At 32.5% G+C, this 19,253-nt stretch overlaps 1 protein-coding gene across 2 annotated transcripts in view; it reads left to right on the top strand.

The window, feature by feature from the left end:
- The first annotated feature begins 1,420 nt into the window (after positions 1–1,420).
- Positions 1,421–19,253, top strand: part of cher (filamin A protein cher) — a 227,384-nt gene continuing 209,551 nt past the window's right edge. Inside the window, exon 1 of one of the 2 annotated variants that reach the window (XM_075292144.1) lies at positions 1,421–1,570. In XM_075292144.1, the coding sequence (XP_075148259.1) occupies positions 1,556–1,570 (15 nt within the window). In that variant the 5' untranslated portion in view covers positions 1,421–1,555. Of the gene's footprint in view, positions 1,571–1,992; positions 2,033–19,253 lie in introns of those variants that run through there. The other variant, XM_075292136.1, reaches the window with a different exon arrangement.

Genomic DNA, 19,253 nt, shown 5'->3' with positions numbered 1-19,253 from the left:
AAATTATGTCAAAATTTCATTTCTATAGAAAATTTTGTCAAAATTTGATTTCTATATAGAACATTTTGCCAAAAACAATTTTTTCTCAAATTTATTTCTAGATTCATTCATAAATACAAGGAACTCCGAACTTACATTTTCATGGTTCGAAATCTTGATCTTATTGCAGCTTGCTGGTTTATTATTACTAATTTTTCTACAGCAGAGCCGTTTGCTTTATTTTAGTTGCAAAAAATGTCAAAAATGTATTGGGGATTTTTATGAGGAATTTAAATTTAAATTGGGGATTTTTGGGAACGAAAACATCATAATTTGGGGACAAGAGCCAGAAAAATACTGGCAACACTGCATACAACAGTGCAAACTTAATGTCTTCCACATAAACTTGCATTGGTATCCTCGTAATAATGATCAAACATTTTCAATAGTTCCTCAAGATTAACAAACGATTCGTTAAACAATAAACATGAGGCAGTATGCAAACAATCTTTTTTGGCATTTTCTCCCTCACGCTCTCTCTCTCTTTATTCAAAATAGATGCCAATTATAAGGTAAAAGCTGTCCCATTGGTCTTATGTTATTCGTGGTTCATGCCAAGCAAACGATGGTCATCATCATCACGATTCATGATTTATTTGCAATGTATTCCATTGTTATTGTTGTCGATGACGAATCCCAATAAACCTGTTTTCTTCAAACATCTCTTTGCAGTCTTTTATGGACCAAATGGGGTAGTGCAAATCAGCTGATTGTCATGATGTCACAAATACCAAAAAATTATTGTTTTTTTTTTCATTTAAAAGTCTGCCAAAAACAAACATTGTTAGGGGGCATACCTCAACATCAGTCAAAAAAATAATTCTAGATCCCCTCTCTTTGTTGTTTCTATGGCTCTCACTGCATAAAAAAGCAAAGCGATTGTGATAGCTTTCGCTGCTTTATTATGCTGTCGCTTCTTAAGGAGCAATGCTGCTGCTGCTAGCCGCTGCTTAGTGGTTGTTGTGAGCTTTCTTTTTTGGTCACAGTGCAATATTACAACTATAAAATTTAACCGTATTGACAATCTTAACAAAACAAAAAACATAATAATGCCAAAAAAATTTGCAAACTAAACACTCAAATGCTGCAACCACAAGAACAGCGGCTGGCGCCAACGACATAGAGCTCAGTCACGGCAGCAACAGCTACACAATGAATTTATTCTATAGATACAATAATTCTCGCATAAAACCTTTAGTTTTGAAATTTCAAGCAAACCGTTGAGTTAAGATATCGCGAGTTTTGAAAAGAAACCACCCCAAATACATATAAAAATAAAATATAAAAAAAAATTCTAAAGAAAAGAAAACAATTTGTGAAAATAATAAAATTTATATTAAAAAGAAAAAGAAAATTTATAGAAAAATATAATAAGAAGAATTTAAGAAAATTCTCAAAATTTTTTCTGAAAATTAGAAAGTGATATAGTAGTTTTCAAAAACAAAAAAATATATATTAAATAAATTTTAAATTACCTACCAAGTTTGAAATCAGCTTTAATTTACATACAATCAAAATGGCTTCTGCAAATGTAAGTTTTCTTATGTTTCATTAAAGAAACTGGGTAGTTTTAAAATTATTTAAATATAAATTTTTATTATTTATAATTATTGGTTAAGGTTAATATTGACTTTTGAAAACATAAAGTGAAAGAAATTTTAACAATACCAATATTGGAAATCTTCTCAGTGTATACAGAAACTATTTGTGATCATAAAAATTAATATTCCACTTGTTATGACTTACACCATACACTGGCAAAAATGTAGTAGGCAAATCTAGTAAGGAACTTGTTCATGTCGGAGCTCATTATGTGATTTCCTACACCATCTTAGCACAAGTTATGGAGTTAGTAGAGCTTACACCTTTCTTAATTTCAATGGATTTCAAGTCAATAGTTTGTCCTCTTCTTAAGTCAGCGTCATTTCAACAGACGGACGGACAGTTTGAAATCAGCTTTAATTTACATACAATCAAAATGGCTTCTGCAAATGTAAGTTTTCTTATGTTTCATTGAAGAAACTGGGTAGTTTTAAAATTATTTCAATATAATTTTTTATTATTTATAATTATTGGTTAAGGTTAATATTGACTTTTGAAAAAATAAAGTGAAAGAAATTTTAACAATACCAATATTGGAAAACTTCTCAGTGTATACATAAACTATTTGTGATCATAAAAATTGATATTCTACTTGTTATAACTTACACCATACACTGGCAAAAATTTCAATAAATTGTTTTAAGGCAAATCTAGTAAGGAACTTGTTCATGTCGGAAGGAGCTCATTATGTGATTTCCTACACCATCTCAGCGCCAGTTATGGAGCTAGGAGAGCTTACAACTTTCTTAATATTCTACTTGTTATGACTTACACCATACACTGGCAAAAATTTCAATAAATTGTTTTAAGGCAAATCTAGTAAGGAACTTGTTCATGTCGGAAGGTGCTCATTATGTGATTTCCTACACCATCTCAGCACCGGTTATGGAGCTAGTAGAGCTTACACCTTTCTTAATTTCGATGGATTTGAAGCCAATAGTTTGTCCTCTTCTTAAGTCAGCGTCATTTCAACAGACGGACGGACATTGCTAAATCGACTCAGAATTAATTAGCATGATTTTAACAGATGGGAGCCACCGTGGTGCAATGGTTAGCATGCCCGCCATGCATACACAAGGTCGTGGGTTCGATTCCTGCTACGACCGAACACCAAAGCGGTGGATTATCCCACCTCAGTTATGCTGGTGACATTTCTCTTCTCTAAGTGGTTTCACTGGAATGTGGAACGCCGTTCGGACTCGGCTATAAAAAGGAGGTCCCTTGTCATTGAGGTTAACATGGAATCGGGCAGCACTCAGTGATAAGAGAGAAGTTTACCACTGTGGTATCACAATGGACTGAATAGTCTAAGTGAGCCTGATACATCGGGCTGCCACATAACCTAACCTAACAGACGGACGGACGGAGATCGACTCAGAATTTCATTACGACCCAGAATATATATGGATTTTTATGAAAATGTTTAACAAATTACACTCAAAAAAAGTGAAGCCTCAAAAAATTTAGGTTCGTTTTTTTCAATTTTTAAATAAACGCCTATTTGATAAAAATTCAGAAAAATATATCACCAATTCTTTTTTAATTACGAACTTAATTGTAATTAATTATCGATGTAATTAGAAATATAATTGATTCAATTTATATTTTAATAGCATAGAAATCCGTTAGGATTTTTTATTTAAAAAAATGATTATTTTTCTGTAAACACAACCATAGCGTTGGGCGATAGGCGGACACTTGTTTACGTTGTCTTTTTATACACTGCGTCACACTGTGGAACAGGGTATTATAAGTTAGTGCATATGTTTGCAACACTCAGAAGGGGACGAGATAGGCACATGGTGTCTTCGGCAATAATGTTCAGGATGGGTCCCTGAGTCGAACTAGCCATATCAGTCTGTCCGTGAATACAGTTTTGTAATCAAAGTCTAAGTAGCAATTTAAGTATAATTGACTTCAAATTTTGGCATAAGTGTGTGTTTTGGCTCAGAATAGAACCCTTTTGATTTTGGAAGAAATCGGTTCAGATTTAGATATAGCTTCCATATATATCTTTCGCCCGATATTGACTTATATGGCCCCAGAAGCCAGAGTTTTAGCCCAAATTGGTTGAAATTTTGTACTAGGAGTACAATTAATAGTGTAGTAAAGTGTGATAAATTTTATTGAAATCGGTTCAGATTTAGATATAGCTCCCATATATATCTTTCGCCCGATATGGACTTCTATGGCCCCAGAAGCAAGAGTTTTGGCCCAATTTGGTTGAAATTTTGCACAAAGACAACAATTAGTACTATAGTCAAGTGTGCCGAATTTGATTGAAATCGGTTCAGATTTAGATATAGCTCCCATATATATTTTTCGCCCGATATGGACTTATATGGTCGCAGAAGCCAGAGTTTTGGCCCAATTTGGTTGAAATTTTGCACAAAGACAACAATTAGTACTATAGTCAAGTGTGCCGAATTTGATTGAAATCGGTTCAGATCTAGATATAGCTTCCATATATATCTTTCGCCCGATATGGACTTATATGGCCCCAGAAGCCAGAGTTTTGGCCCAATTTGGTTGAAATTTTGCACTAGGAGTACAATTAGTAGTGTTGTCAAGTGTGCTAAATTTTATTGAAATCGGTTCAGATTTAGATATAGCTCCCATATATATTTTTCGCCCGATTTACCGTCATATGACCACAGATTTCAAACTTGTAGTCCGATTTACGTGAAATTTTGTACACACGCTCACAAAAAATCGCTTCTGTAACATATACTCCCAAACATATTTTGCTTCAAGCATATATATTTTTGGCTATTGCCCAAACATTTATATGTTTGATCTCTTCCAATATATAATATGTTTGAAAGCATATTGATCTAAAAAATATATGTTTGGGTAGTCAATTTCCAAACATTTTGTATTTTTGCATCCAAATTCAATAATGTTGTCTTCCAAAAAACAATATGTTATTATGTGAACATATAATATGTTTGGAAACATTTTGCACCCAAAAATATTATATGCTTAAAAAAATTCTCCCAAACAATATTGTGCTCAAAATTTTATTTATTTATTTATATATTTACAATCATAATGAATTATGAAAATAAACAGGTAATATAGGTGCTAACAACATAGGTTTTCGACCTGAATGCTCAAAATTTTGTTTCTGCCTAATTGTATATTCCCTCACATCTATCTCACTTCCACGAGATTTTTTAGTTCTTAGCACCTTTTTCTGTAATACAAACATTGTAGAAGAAATTATTCAATTTTATGATTTTTTTTATTTTAATTGTACCTTTTGCCGGACGGGGATTCGAACAGCGAACCACACAGTTTGTAAGGATCAAAGAAGTAGCTGATCAATTGCCCAAGGAAAAATAAAATGTTAATTTTGTAATAACAAGCAACAACCACCAACTTAATTCAATATCGCTCCCTGTTAAATAGCGCTCCAAGCTACTAAACACATATATGTTTATAGGCTATTTCTAAATTAATATATGTTTGCATCCAAGCATATTATATTTAAAAACATTTTATGTCCCAAACATAATATGTTCTAACATATTAACATATATGTCCCAAACATGTTATGCTAGTTTATGAACATTATATGCTTGCACTCAAAAATATTGTGTTTAAAAATTTGTGTTCCAAACATATAATGTTTATAGCCAAACATATGAAAAACAGTCTTTTTCATCCGTGCAGAGAGTCGAATTACCATACTAAGTATGCATGCCAAATTTGCCTGAAATCGGTTCAGATTTCGATATAGCTTCCTATATATGTTTTTCCGATTTGGGCAAAAATGGTCAAAATACTCAAATTTTCCTTATAAAATCGTCACTGCTAAGTCGAAAACTTGTACAAACGACTCAAATTTTCCTTTATTTCTAATACATATCTATCGACCGATAAATCATTAATACACTTTTACGAAGTTGCCTTAGAATTGGTTCATATTTAAACAGGGACCGTAAATAACTGTTATCCAGAAAATTTAAACTCAAAAACTCTTCATGTTAGAGTCAACGGAGACCTATACTGTCATATACCATAAGATTCATCTCGGAAAGCTCTTTCAGAATCTATGGTGATATTAAAAAAACGCTCCCAACTCCAAAGTTAACGGTTATTTTGCAACGTAAAAATAAAAGGTAATAAATAAAACTCTGTTTAGGAGTTTTATTTTTTCCTTCAGAAAATAATACTCTTTTTGGAGTTTTATTTTTTTTCTTCAGAAAATAATACTCTTTCGTGGAGTTTTATTTTTTTCTTCGGAAAATAAAACTCTTTTTAGGAGTTTTATTTTTTCCGTCTTAAATAAAACTCATATTCATTTATTTTTCTTTTTTTTACAGTTTCTTGTTTTATTGAGTGTATCTCACATAAAGTTTGTATTAATTTATTTGTTTAATTTAACGAACATAATTTTTTCCAAATTTTCAACGGAAAGATTTGAACGCAGGTCGCTCAGTACTAATTTAAGAGCAGAGAATGCTCTTTCCACACTTACTTGGGTTGCAGGAACACACTGTACAGTTTTTGCCAATATATACAAATACGGATAATTTACTCCTTTTGCTTCCCAGAACTCAAAAAGAGGTTTATCAATCGACAAGGGCCTTGGGGAAAAGTTATCGATTTGATAGAAGGCTTTTTTTCTTCCTCATTATCAGTTTCTTCACTTTCTTGTTCCCTGTCAACATTTAGGGTGTTCAAAAATTGACCCATCAAATGAAATACTTAGTGACAATAAATTTGGCGAACATAGCAAGGCCTACTTCCACAAATGAGTTTTATTTAAGACGGAAAAAATAAAACTCCTATAAATAGTTTTAATTTCTGAAGAAAAAAATAAAACTCCAAAAAAGAGTATCATTTTCTGAAAGAAAAAATAAAACTCATAAAAAGAGTTTTATTTATGACGGATAAATAAAACTCTCTTTTTAACAGTTTCATTCGAGTTTTTATTTTTTTTAGTCACAAAATAACGATTAAAAAATAACTTTTTTGATAGCACTTATAACCGTTACGGTCCCTGTATTTAAATGTTTCCTATATTTTTTTACTTACATTGTGTGTCATCGCATTAGCCGTAAATGTAAAATCTATAAGTATTGTAGAACTCTATCCAGATCTGGTCAGATATACAGAATATATGTGTATGGGCGCATATAGCATCCAACACATTGGACGGATTTTACATGCTATCGAAAATGTGGATTTACAAAGTGGTGCAGGGTATAATAAAGTCGGCCCGCCCGACTTTAGACTTTCGTTACTTGTTTTTAAATAAGCGACATGTCGCCAAATTGAATCTAATGTTTGTTACCACACAGAAGATATATTTTTTGTTTTCAATCACAAAATTATTTGATCTATTTAATTTTTAATTGAAGTTTTTCCAATCACAGAAAGGAAAATTGATACAATTAAGTTTTGTGATTGATTTTTATTTTAATTATAAAAATTAGTTGAATCAATTATTTTGTTTAATATAATATTTTTAAAAATTCCATTAAAAAATTTTAATTGGAAATTTTTCACCAAAATATTTTCAATTAAAATTTTAATTGAATTTTCAAAAAATTCAATTAAAAATTTAATTAATCAAATTTTTTTTTTAATTTTTTAACTAAAACAAAAATCAACCACAAGAATAAATAATATCAATTCATTTTTTAATTGAATCAATTAATTTTTTAATTGTCTTTGATGATTGATACTATCCTTTCTGTGTAGTTGGAATTGGAATGAAGTGATTGAATCCAAAAATTATTAATTTGTGTGGCTGTGTACAGTACACTCATATGAGCGCTACTTCTTTTTGAATTTTAATAATTAATTTATAATTTCCATATATCAAATAACAATTAAATTTGTATTTTAAATTTTGTTAAGTACAATTTAAATTATTATTGGAAAATATTTGGAGATATTTTTGCCTGTGCATTCATTAAAATACAACATCAATTGTTTATTGTGATTTTATTTAAATTTTTCATTACATAGTTTACCTGAATTGTAAGATTTTGACCTTCCTTTAAGGATTGTGGTATTGATTCCTAGCCAAATTTAAATTTTTTATCTTTAAATCTAAGCTATAAAAATTTAAAATTAGGATACAAATCTCACTTATCGAATTTTCATTCTCTTCTTGCGAGAGGTATTCATGTATAAGTAAATGCCAACTTAAAAATTTAAATAATAAAAAATACTTAATCATATTTTCTTAATTTCAAAAAATTTTAAAAATGAAAAAATTATCAAAATAAGTATTAGACTAGTTTTGAAGTTTTTTTATCTTTAATTCTATAACGTAGTTAATTTAAAGATAATTTCTTTAATTCAAAAATGTTTTTCTTTATTTAAAGGGAAATTTACCTTGCTTCAAAGACATCATAGATTCGTGACCAAGATTTAAAGACAATAATTTTTAAAGCAAATATTATAAACTTTTTTTTAATTAAAATTTTTTTATTTTAAAAAAATGTCACTAATATTGTGTACTCTAACTTGGATTTGGATTGACGCAAATTTCAAAGATTCGTGAACTAAATTTAATTTTTTTCATTAATAACAAGTACATACGGCCGTAAGTTCGGCCAGGCCGAATCTTATGTACCCTCCACCATGGATTGCGTAGAAACTTCTACAAAAGACTGTCATCCACAATTGAAATACTTGGGTTGTGGTATCTTAAAACTTCTTAACATCGTTTTCTAAATTGTGAGTTAGTCCATACGTGGTATATATTAGACAAAAAAGTTATGTATAGTTAGGTCTACAAATAATTACGATTCGATACACCCTAAAAAAAAATCGCTTCTCTAACATATGTTCCAAACATATTTTGCAGGAAACACATATATTATTGGATACTGCAGAAACATTAATATGTTTGTTTTATCTGAGCGTATTATATGTTTGGAAGCATTTTGAGTCCAAAAATAGTATATGTTTGGAAGAATTCCCCAAAGAAGATTGTGCTCATTCCCTCACATAATTTTCACTACCACGAAATTTTTGAGTTCTTCGCATCTTTTTCTGTAATACAAATATGCTGTTTTTTCTTTCAAATGTCTATTCTCTTGGTTCCGAATGTATATTCTCTTTATTCTGAATACTCATTCTAATATTCAAATTAAATAGTAATTAGACTTAAGCATATAAAATTTATGGCCTTATCATGAAACAGTTTTCCGAACCAACATACAAGCGGTTTCACAGAAATTGCTCTCATTTCATTCTATCGCTGTGTTATGTTGATATCTTTTTATTCAACCATCCCGGTTTCCATCTCTATTTATTTCTCTATACTAACTCTCTCTCTCTCTGGCGCTCTTTGAATAAAGTATCACAACATATATATGTTTACTCGAAATTTGTAAATTTATATATGTTTACATTCACACATATTATTTTTATGAAACATTCATGCCCCAAACATAATATATTCTAACATATTAACATATGTATCCCAAACATTTTGTGTTAGTTTAGGAACATTACATGTTTGCACTTAAATATATTGTGTTTAAAAATTGTGCCCGAAACACATTTTGTTTATATCGGAACATATTAAAAACATATTTTTCTAACAGTGTATGGACTGTTTGCACGGTACGTAGAGAGCCAAAATTGAAATATGGGGGTCACTTATATGGGGGCTATAAACAATTATGAACTTGATATGGACCAATTTTTGTGTTTCGATTTATTTGAGGGATATATAACTACAGAGGCATGGTTTTTAACGACCATATACTAGCACAATGTACCAAATTTCAACTCACTCGGATGAAATTTGCTCCTCCAAGAGGCTCCAAAACCAAATCTCGGGATCGGTTTATATGGGGCTATATATGATTATGGACTGATATGGACCACTTTTGGCATGGTTGTTAAATATCATATACGATCACCACGTACCAAATTTCAAGCAGATCGGATGAATTTTGCTTCTCCAAAAGGCACCGGAGGTCAAATCTGGGGATCGGTGTATATGGGAGCTATATATAATTATGGGCTGATAGGAACCAATTCCTGCATGGTTGTTGGATACCATATACTAACATCACGTACCAAATTTCAACCGAATGGGAAGAATTTTGCTCTTCCAAGGTGCTCTGGAGGTCAAATCTGGGAATCGGTTTATATGGGGCCTATATATAATTATGGACCGATTTCGCATGGGAGTTTGAGGCCATATATTAACATCACGTACCAAATTTCAACCAGATCGGATGAGTTTTGGTCTTCCAAGAGGCTCCGGAGGTCAAATCTGGTGATCGGTTTCTGTGGGGGCTATATATAATTATGGACCGATGTGGACCACTTTTTGCATGGTTGTTAGAGACCATATACTAACACCATGTACCAAATTTCAGCCGGATCGGATGAAATTTTCTTCTCTTAGAGGCCTCGCAAGCCAAATCGGGGGATCGGTTTATATGGGGGCTATATATAATTATGGACCGATGTGAACCAATTTTTGCATGGTTGTTAGAGACTATATACTAACACCATGTACAAAATTTCAGCTGGATCGGATGAAATTTGCTTCTCTTAGAGGCCGCGCAAGCAATATTTGGGGGTCCGTTTATATGGGGGCTATACGTAAAAGTGGACCGATATGGCCCATTTGCAATACCATCCGACCTACATCAATAACAACTACTTGTGCAAAGTTTCAAGTCGATAGCTTGTTTCGTTCGGAAGTTAGCGTGATTTCAACAGACAGACGGACGGATGGACGGACGGACGGACGGACATGCTCAGATCGACTCAGAATTTCACCACGACCCAGAATATATATACTTTATGGGGTCTTAGAGCAATATTTCGATGTGTTACAAACGGAATGACAAAGTTAATATACCCCCCATCCTATGGTGGAGGGTATAATTAAAAAAAGGAAATTATCCTGATTATTGCAGTATTTGAATATCCCAAAATGTGTGTGCATAATCTTTCATATTAGGTCCATATTTTTTTTTCGGTGTAGGTTCCACTTTTTTCTTGTTCTAGAGGAAACTATTTTGTCCATCATCAGTGGACTATCTAATGTCAATAGTACTGGTACTAAACGAAAAAACATTTTAAAATTTTTGTTAAATTTTTTCCACTTATTTTCTCTCTGTATATCCACCGGTTGTTAATGTTGAAATTTATGAACTATAAGCTTTATAAATTTTCTTTAATATAGCAGAAAATATATTTTACAATATGAGTGGAAAATATTTATGTGCCTACGTGTCGGTGCGAATACGTACATCATTTTGGCAAATATTTTTAGTTTTTATTATTATATCATTTATTTTTACCAAAAACACTATTGAAATAATGACGATTATTAAACATATACACAACTTAAATTATTGTGCACTCAGCAAGGAATTTGTTCATGTTCATTTTAAGCACAAAAATGAACAAAAAGATTTAGGTAAAAATTATTAGAAGATTTGGTATTACATGTTTTATTTATTTAATTCATTATTTATTCATAAGTAACAAAAATTAAAATAAAAAATAATTTGAATAATCCAATATATTTTTGCAAAAAACTAACTCTTAAGACCTCATTCATACCCACCCAGCAAAAAAAAAAATTGGAGGTACTTCTAAAGGCACAACTTTAAAAGCACTTCCAAAAATGTCCTTCCAGAGATGTTTTTTATTTTAACTACTCAGGAAGTTCTGTTATTCAATTTTTTATAACTCGCTTTTTTCATACTTTTAAAAGGCAATTTTAACAGTTTTTGCTTCAAATATGTTAAAAACAGGGTAAGGATTAATAAAATGGTATAAATTAGTTAAATTTTGTGGATAAAATTTCTAAATTCATTATAGAAAAATTGCGAAATTTTGAAAATTGTTGAGGTCAAGGGTTTCAGACAAGCGTTAGATTGCATTAAAAATCATAAAAAATTATAAAAAATAATTATTTGTCAAAATACCATAAATTTTTTTAATTCACATCCAAAACGATAAATTCGGATCACATCTACAAAAGTGATACATCACGATCCAAAACACATATAATTTATGGGGACTGAGACCAATATTTCCATGCGTTACAAAGGGAATGACAAATTTTGTATACGCCCCATCCTCTGATGGAGCTTATAAAAATGCTTATATGAAATCAGTGACAATGCCGAATATTGAATGAAGGAAGAACAGAAAATGTTCACGTCATCTAATTTTCCTATTTCTAAATTAAGTGAACTACAAATATGTGAATGCATTCGTATTTATCGAACATTGCTTATCTTATTTTGGCATTATCTTTCGCACATGATTTTCGTAAATATTTTGATTTAGATGTAATTTGCTGTCTTTATTTAGACCATCTGTTTTCAATTTGTATTCACATACGATTGAGAATGGAATGACACTTCCAATTAACATTTCGACACAAAGGTATTTATAAAAATAAAATTCTATAATAGATACCAGGAGTGTAAATCAGGTGAATGAAATACATATATGTGGTAGCTATATCTAAATCTGAACCGATTTCTTTGAAAATGTAGGTTCTTTTCTGTCAAAAACACATACTTGTGTCACATTCGAAGTCAATTGGACTAAAACTGCGAACCAGACTTGGATTACATGAAAGTGTTCACAGAAAGACACTAAGACGGACATGGTTAGATCGGCTCAGGAACATACAATGAAGCCGGCGAGTCGCGCCTCTGATTTCAGTAGCCGCCGACCGCCGCCGAATATGTCGACTTATCTCGACTCAAATTCAGCCGCCATTAAATCACAAATATTGATTTAAACTAGAAAAAACAAGTATATACGGCCGTAAGTTCGGCCAGGCCGAAGCTTATGTACCCTCCACCTACTGAAGACTGTCATCCACAATCGAATTACTTGGGTTGCGGTAACACTTGCCGATGGCAAGGTATCTTAAAACTTCCTAACACTAACAATAATATACCACATAGTCCATACGTGGTATATATTAAACTAAACAAGGCCGATTAAATACGTACACAGTCTCACACAAGTTTACGTACGGTTAAATAATTTATATTTTCATTAAATAATCAAATTTTAAAAAATATGCATATTTATCCTTTCGTTTTAGTAAATTAATTTGAAAATCAAAGTAATTGTTAATTTTCAAGAAGATTTTTTTGGTATGGGTTATAAACAACAACAAAAAACATGTTTAGTTAAGAGGTAAAAAACTCAGGGGATGTAAACTTATGTGAGACTGTGTATATAATTAAGTTTAAAGTTTCTATAGAAATAAAATTATGACAAAATAAAATTTTGACAACATTTTCTATAGAAGTAAAATTTGGAAAAAAAATTCTATAGAAATAAAATTTTAACAAAATTTTCTACAGAAATAAAATTTTGACAAAATTTTCTCTAGAAATAAAATTTCGACAAAATTTTCTATAGAAATAACATTTTGACAATGTTTTCTATAAAAATAAATATTTGGTAGATTATTTTTGACTCGAGTGGCAACCATGATTATGAACCGATATGGACCAATTTTTGTGTGGTTGGGGATCGGCTATATATAACTATAGACCGATATGGACCAATTTTGGCATGGTTATTAGCGGCCTTATACTAACACCACGTTGCAAATTTCAACCGGATCGGATGAATTTTGCTCCTCCAAGAGGCTCCGGAGGACAAATCTGGGGATCGATTTATATGGGGGCTATATATAATTATGGACCGATATGGACCAATTTTGGCATGGTTGTTAGAGACATTTACTAAAACCGCGTACCAAATTTCAACCGGATCGGATGAATTTTGCTCCTCCAAGAGGCTCCGGAGGACAAATCTGGGGATCGATTTATATGGGGGCTATATATAATTATGGGAGCCACCGTGGTGCAATGGTTAGCATGCTTCCCTTGCATACACAAGGTCGTGGGTTCGATTCCTGATTCGACCGAACCCCAAAAAGTTTTTCAGCGGTGGATTATCCCACCTCAGTAATGCTGGTGACATTTCTGAGGGTTTCAAAACTTCTCTAAGTGGTTTCACTGCAATGTGGAACGCCGTTCGGACTCGGCTAAAAAAGGGAGTTCCCTTGTCATTGAGCTTAACATGGAATCGGGCAGCACTCAGTGATAAGAGAGAAGTTCACCAATGTGGTATCACAATGGACTGAATAGTCTAAGTGAGCCTGATACATCGGGCTGCCACCTTACCTAACCTAACCATATATAATTATGGCCCGATATGGGCCAATTTTGGCATGGTTGTTAGAGACAATATACTAACACCACGTACCAAATTTCAATCGGATCGGATGACTTTTGCTCCTCTAAGAGGCTCCGGAGGTCAAATCTGGGGATCGGTTTATATGGGGGCTATATATAATTATGGGCCGATGTGGACCAATTTTGGCATGGTTGTTAGAGAACATATACCAACACCATGTACCAAATTTCAGCCGGATCGGATGAAATTTGGTTCTCTTAGAGGCTACGGAGGTTAAATCTGGGGATCGGTTTATATGGGGGCTATATATAATTATGGGCCGATGTGGACCAATTTTTGCATGGTTATTAGAGAACATATACCAACACCATGCACCAAATTTCAGCCGGATCGGATGAAATTTGCTTCTCTTAGAGGCTTCGCAAGCCAAATCGGGGGGTCGGTTTATATGGGGGCTATATATAATTATGGACCGATGTGGACCAATTTTTGCATGGTTGTTAGAGACTATATACTAACACCATGTACCAAATTTCAGCCGGATCGGAAGAAATTTGCTTCTCTTAGAGCAATCGCAAACCAAATTTGGGGGTCCGTTTATATGGGGGCTATACGTAAAAGTGGACCGATATGGCCCATTTGCAATACTATCCGACCTACATCAATAACAACTACATGTGCCAAGTTTCAAGTCGATAGCTTGTTTCGTTCGGAAGTTAGAGTGATTTCAACAGACGGATGGACGGACGGGCTCAGATCGACTCAGTAAAGGGTGATACAGTCAAAATTTGGTCAATATAAACTTGACGTATTTCTTTCAATTTTGCATTTAAAAAACCTGAACGCCCCTCATTTTGAAGGTGTGTGTGTGTAGAATGTTGCTCCTATTTTGATTTTGGAATTCACTCTTCAGTTGTCAAAATGCCGTCCAAGCAAGAAGAGCAGCGTATCAAAATTTTGCTCGCGCATCGCGAAAATCCGAGCTACTCGCACGCAAAGCTGGCAAAATCGCTAAAAGTTACCAAATCAACCGTTACTAATGTTTGGGGAACGTTTGTCGACAGCCAGGAAGTCTGGATCGGGGGGAAATCGAAAACCGGAAGCCGCTGAGACGACAAAGAGAGTTGCCGGTAGCTTCAAGCGAAACCCTTACCTCTCTCTCCGAGATGCCGCAAATAAGCTGGGTGTATCGTCTACAACCGTGCATCGAGCCAAAAAACGAGCCGGACTATCGACTTACGAGAGGGTAGTGACTCCAAATCGCGATGATAAACAAAATACGATGGCCAAAGCGCGATCCCGGAGGCTGTACACGACGATGCTGACGAAGTTTGACTGCGTGGTAATGGACGACGAAACCTACGTCAAAGCCGACTACAAGCAGCTTCCGGGACAGGAGTTTTATACGGCAAAAGGAAGGGGAAAGGTAGCAGATATTTTCAAGCACATAAAACTGTCAAAGTTCGCAAAGAAATATCTGGTTTGGCAAGCCATCTGTACCTGTGGCTTGAAAAGCAGCATTTTCATAGCTTCCGGGACTGTCAACCAAGAAATTTACGTGAAAGAGTGTTTGAATAAACGTCTGCTGCCTTTCCTGAAGAAACACGGTTGTTCTGTACTGTTTTGGCCGGATTTGGCATCTGGCCATTACGGTAAAAAGGCCATGGAGTGGTACGCCGCCAACAACGTGCAGGTGGCTCCCAAGGACAAGAACCCTCCCAACACGCCAGAGCTCCGCACAATTGAGAAATACTGGGCCATTGTCAAGCGGAACCTAAAGAAGACCAAAAAAACTGCTAAGGACGAGCAGCAGTTCAAGGTAAACTGGCTTTCTGCGGCGAAGAAGGTGGACAAGGTGGCTGTACAAAAGCGTGAGGCCCGGCAATTCGGATTTGGAAAAGCGAAAGCCTAACTGAATATTTTTCCTGAATTTTATACTAATCGAACTTGAAAAAGAAATTTAATTTGATTTAAAAAAAAACGATTTCACCGATTTATACGCGTTTTCCCTTGTCCAAATTTTGACCGTATCACCCTTTATTTCACCACGACCCAGAATATATATACTTTATGGGGTCTTAGAGCAATATTTCGATGTGTTACAAACGGAATGACAAAGTTAATATACCCCCACCCTATGGTGGAGGGTATAAAAAAAACGAACACTTCGATCACATTTTCACACTCGTTTGAAATAAAATTAAATGTGAAATTTCAAAAATATTTAAAATTTATAAAGACGAGTTTATACAAATTTGATCACAGATTTTTTTATTACCATAAAATAATAAAATCATGTGTCAAATGTGAGTCGATTTGTGAACTTAATGTACGACCAACTGTCATGTTCAGTACACAGAAAAAAATATCAACAAAATATTTCCAATTAAAAAGCTGATTGATGTTGAAAACGTTATCAATTAAAAAAAACTGATACAATTTCCTTTTTAATCAATATTTTACATATTAATTAAAATATTAAATATCCCAATTAACATTATTTAAATGGAAAAACTCATTTCCAATTAAAAAAAAATAATTTAACATTTTATTCTGATATAATTAGTTTTATTTAATTTAATAAACTATTAAATTTTTTACTCAAATCTAAAGAAAAATTCAACTATATTTATAAGCGGGTAATTCATAAGTACAAACTCTTGCAAATTTACAAGAAAATTCAATTTAAAGTAGAAATAATTATAAATAAATAAACAATAACACAATAAATAATTGAAGGCCTCAATTAAAAGCGTAATTGAATTTTTCGACTAAAATCAATTTTTCGACCATTTGACCAGTTAAAACCTTAACTGAAAACGTCCGAAGAAATCAATTAATTGCTTAATATGTTAAAGTATTTGTTTTATATCCAATTAATTGTGTGATTAATACTACAGTTTTCGTGATTAAAAAATTAATTGGATCACTTAATTTCGTGATTGAATAAAAACAAACTTTCAGAGTTCTACATTCTTACCACATTTTGGCGTAGGGTATACAACATTGTCATTCACATTTTTAAAGCCCTTTTCTGTTTTATATGATGACTTAATTTCATTCTAAATTATGATTGTCACTAGCATTTGTGGTTTCTATTTGCGGTTTTTTGATGATGCACTTGCTTGTTTTTTTTTTCTTTGTAAAAAAACTACAAATGATTCTAAATATGAACATGTAAGGATAAAAAAATATTTATGTTTTCAATGTTGTTAATGAATTCGATACATTCGTTTATATATATTTTCAATAAACAGTGGTGGCCGTTATGTTAATCTGATGGGCAACAAGGTTGAATTACCAAGTGATTTCCTAGATTTGTGAAATTATGCGAATATTTAAAAAAGACAATAAACAGATGCATATTTGGCCATGATTTTTTTTTATTACAATTATACCCACTTTATATACAATTTTGTCAATGTTTAAGGAATATTCTTTGATAAATAAATTGTTGAAAAAATATTTTTCAATAACTTTAATATAATCAATATTGAATTAAACAAAACATAAAAAAAAACTAGACTTCTACTATAACAATTTATATACATATGCCATTTTTTTACGAATCTAAAATTGCCACATTAGTCATCTTATTGTGAACATATGCGCTTTTAATCCCCAAAAAAAAAAGTTCCTGGTGCATTAGCACATATTTACAAAGTGCCAAAATGTGTTTTTGTTATTTAGCTCTGTTTGATATTCTCAACTCTTGAACCTGATTATTCATCGCAAATTTATTCAACAAAAAATGACTTTGCCAAAAACAGAAATTCTCTTATTTGACAATAAATAAATATAGAAAAATAAAAAAAAAACACTAAGTATGTTTTGTTTATCTTATTTTATTTATCTTTTCATTTCATTTCAATTCTTTTTTTGATATTAATTAATGCCTTATACGACAATGTCTGCAGCGATGCTGGCGTAACTATCGTCAACTTCGACGCCACTGTCATATATTGAAAATACGTATAAATAAACCATTATTTGAAACAAAATAAAAACAAAACAAAAATATTCTAACATCACTTTGCAAATGGTAATGAATCATGAGACGACTATCATGACATTAGTAATCACAATTAATTTGATAAAAGATCTATTGAAAATAGCCAAAATGATAACTGCAATATTTTATTCATAGGTAAACAAATTCATCATATGGTAAAAATTTCAAAGGGATTAGTGATAAGAGACTGAAGAAAAAAACATTCCGACTTCAAAAAAATCGTCGTGGTTCACTGGTTCAAACGCATGGAAAAGTTTATAGATCTTAGGTTAGGTTAGGTTAGGTGGCAGCCCGATGTATCAGGCTCACTTAGACTATTCAGTCCATTGTGATACCACATTGGTGAACTTCTTTCTTATCACTGAGTGCTGCCCGATTCCATGTTAAGCTCAATGACAAGGGACCTCCTTTTTATAGCCGAGTCCGAACGGCGTTCCACATTGCAGTGAAACCACTTAGAGAAGCTTTGAAACCCTCAGAAATGTCACCAGCATTGCTGAGGTGGGATAATCCACCGCTGAAAAACTTTTTGGTGTTCGGTCGAAGCAGGAATCGAACCCACGACCTTGTGTATGCAAGGCGGGCATGCCAACCATTGCACCACGGTGCAAAATATTCCCCAATTGATCTTATTGGGGAATATTTTGAAAAACAATTGTTCTCTAATCCCGAAATATAAAAGCCAACCTTCGTACTAGTGTTACCGTTTTACCATTCTATTTAAGCATTAACAGTTTTGTGCCACTAAATATCATACTTTTTACATTTTTTTGACACCTTTTTGCAACATTGTGCCACTTATTATATTAATTTTTTAATATATTATATATTTATTTAATATATGTATTATATTAATTTAATTCCCTTTTTAGTTCACTAGTTTGCATTAATCTATGATCCATAACCCTTTTAAAATTAGGATTTTCAGAACTTTTTCATGTCCAAGAAGTTAGAATTGCAATTTGCAAACCATAGTCTTAAAAAACGGACAATTGTGACGCCTGAAAATATGTAAAGAAAATTTTATATAATAGCCAAGCAAAAAAAGAGTTTCCCAAAAATTGTTTTTGATCCGGAAATAGTGCAAACTTCGACTATTTCCAATGGGCTTTTGATAGGAAGAAAGTACTCCTTTTGTTGTACCTTGGAAGTTAATTTTAATGAAGAAATTAAAAAACAAAAATTTTTTCTGCAATTTAATTTTTTATTTTTATCAGTATTTTTTTTACAATTTTATTTTCTTATTATCTATTTTTTACAAATTCAAAAACTTCTTCGCTTTCACAGGGAGTTGAATCTAAGTCTTTTGGCACCATAACAGAATACTTTAACACACTCAGCCACTATTTTTGTCACTATTTTCTGGCTCTTGTCCCCAAATTACGATGTTTTCGTCCCCAAAAATTCCAAATTTAAATTT

The sequence above is a fragment of the Haematobia irritans genome, chromosome 1 (assembly GCF_050003625.1).
Source record: "Haematobia irritans isolate KBUSLIRL chromosome 1, ASM5000362v1, whole genome shotgun sequence".
Taxonomy (NCBI): domain Eukaryota; kingdom Metazoa; phylum Arthropoda; class Insecta; order Diptera; family Muscidae; genus Haematobia; species Haematobia irritans.
This window is presented reverse-complemented; position numbering and strand designations above follow the sequence as displayed.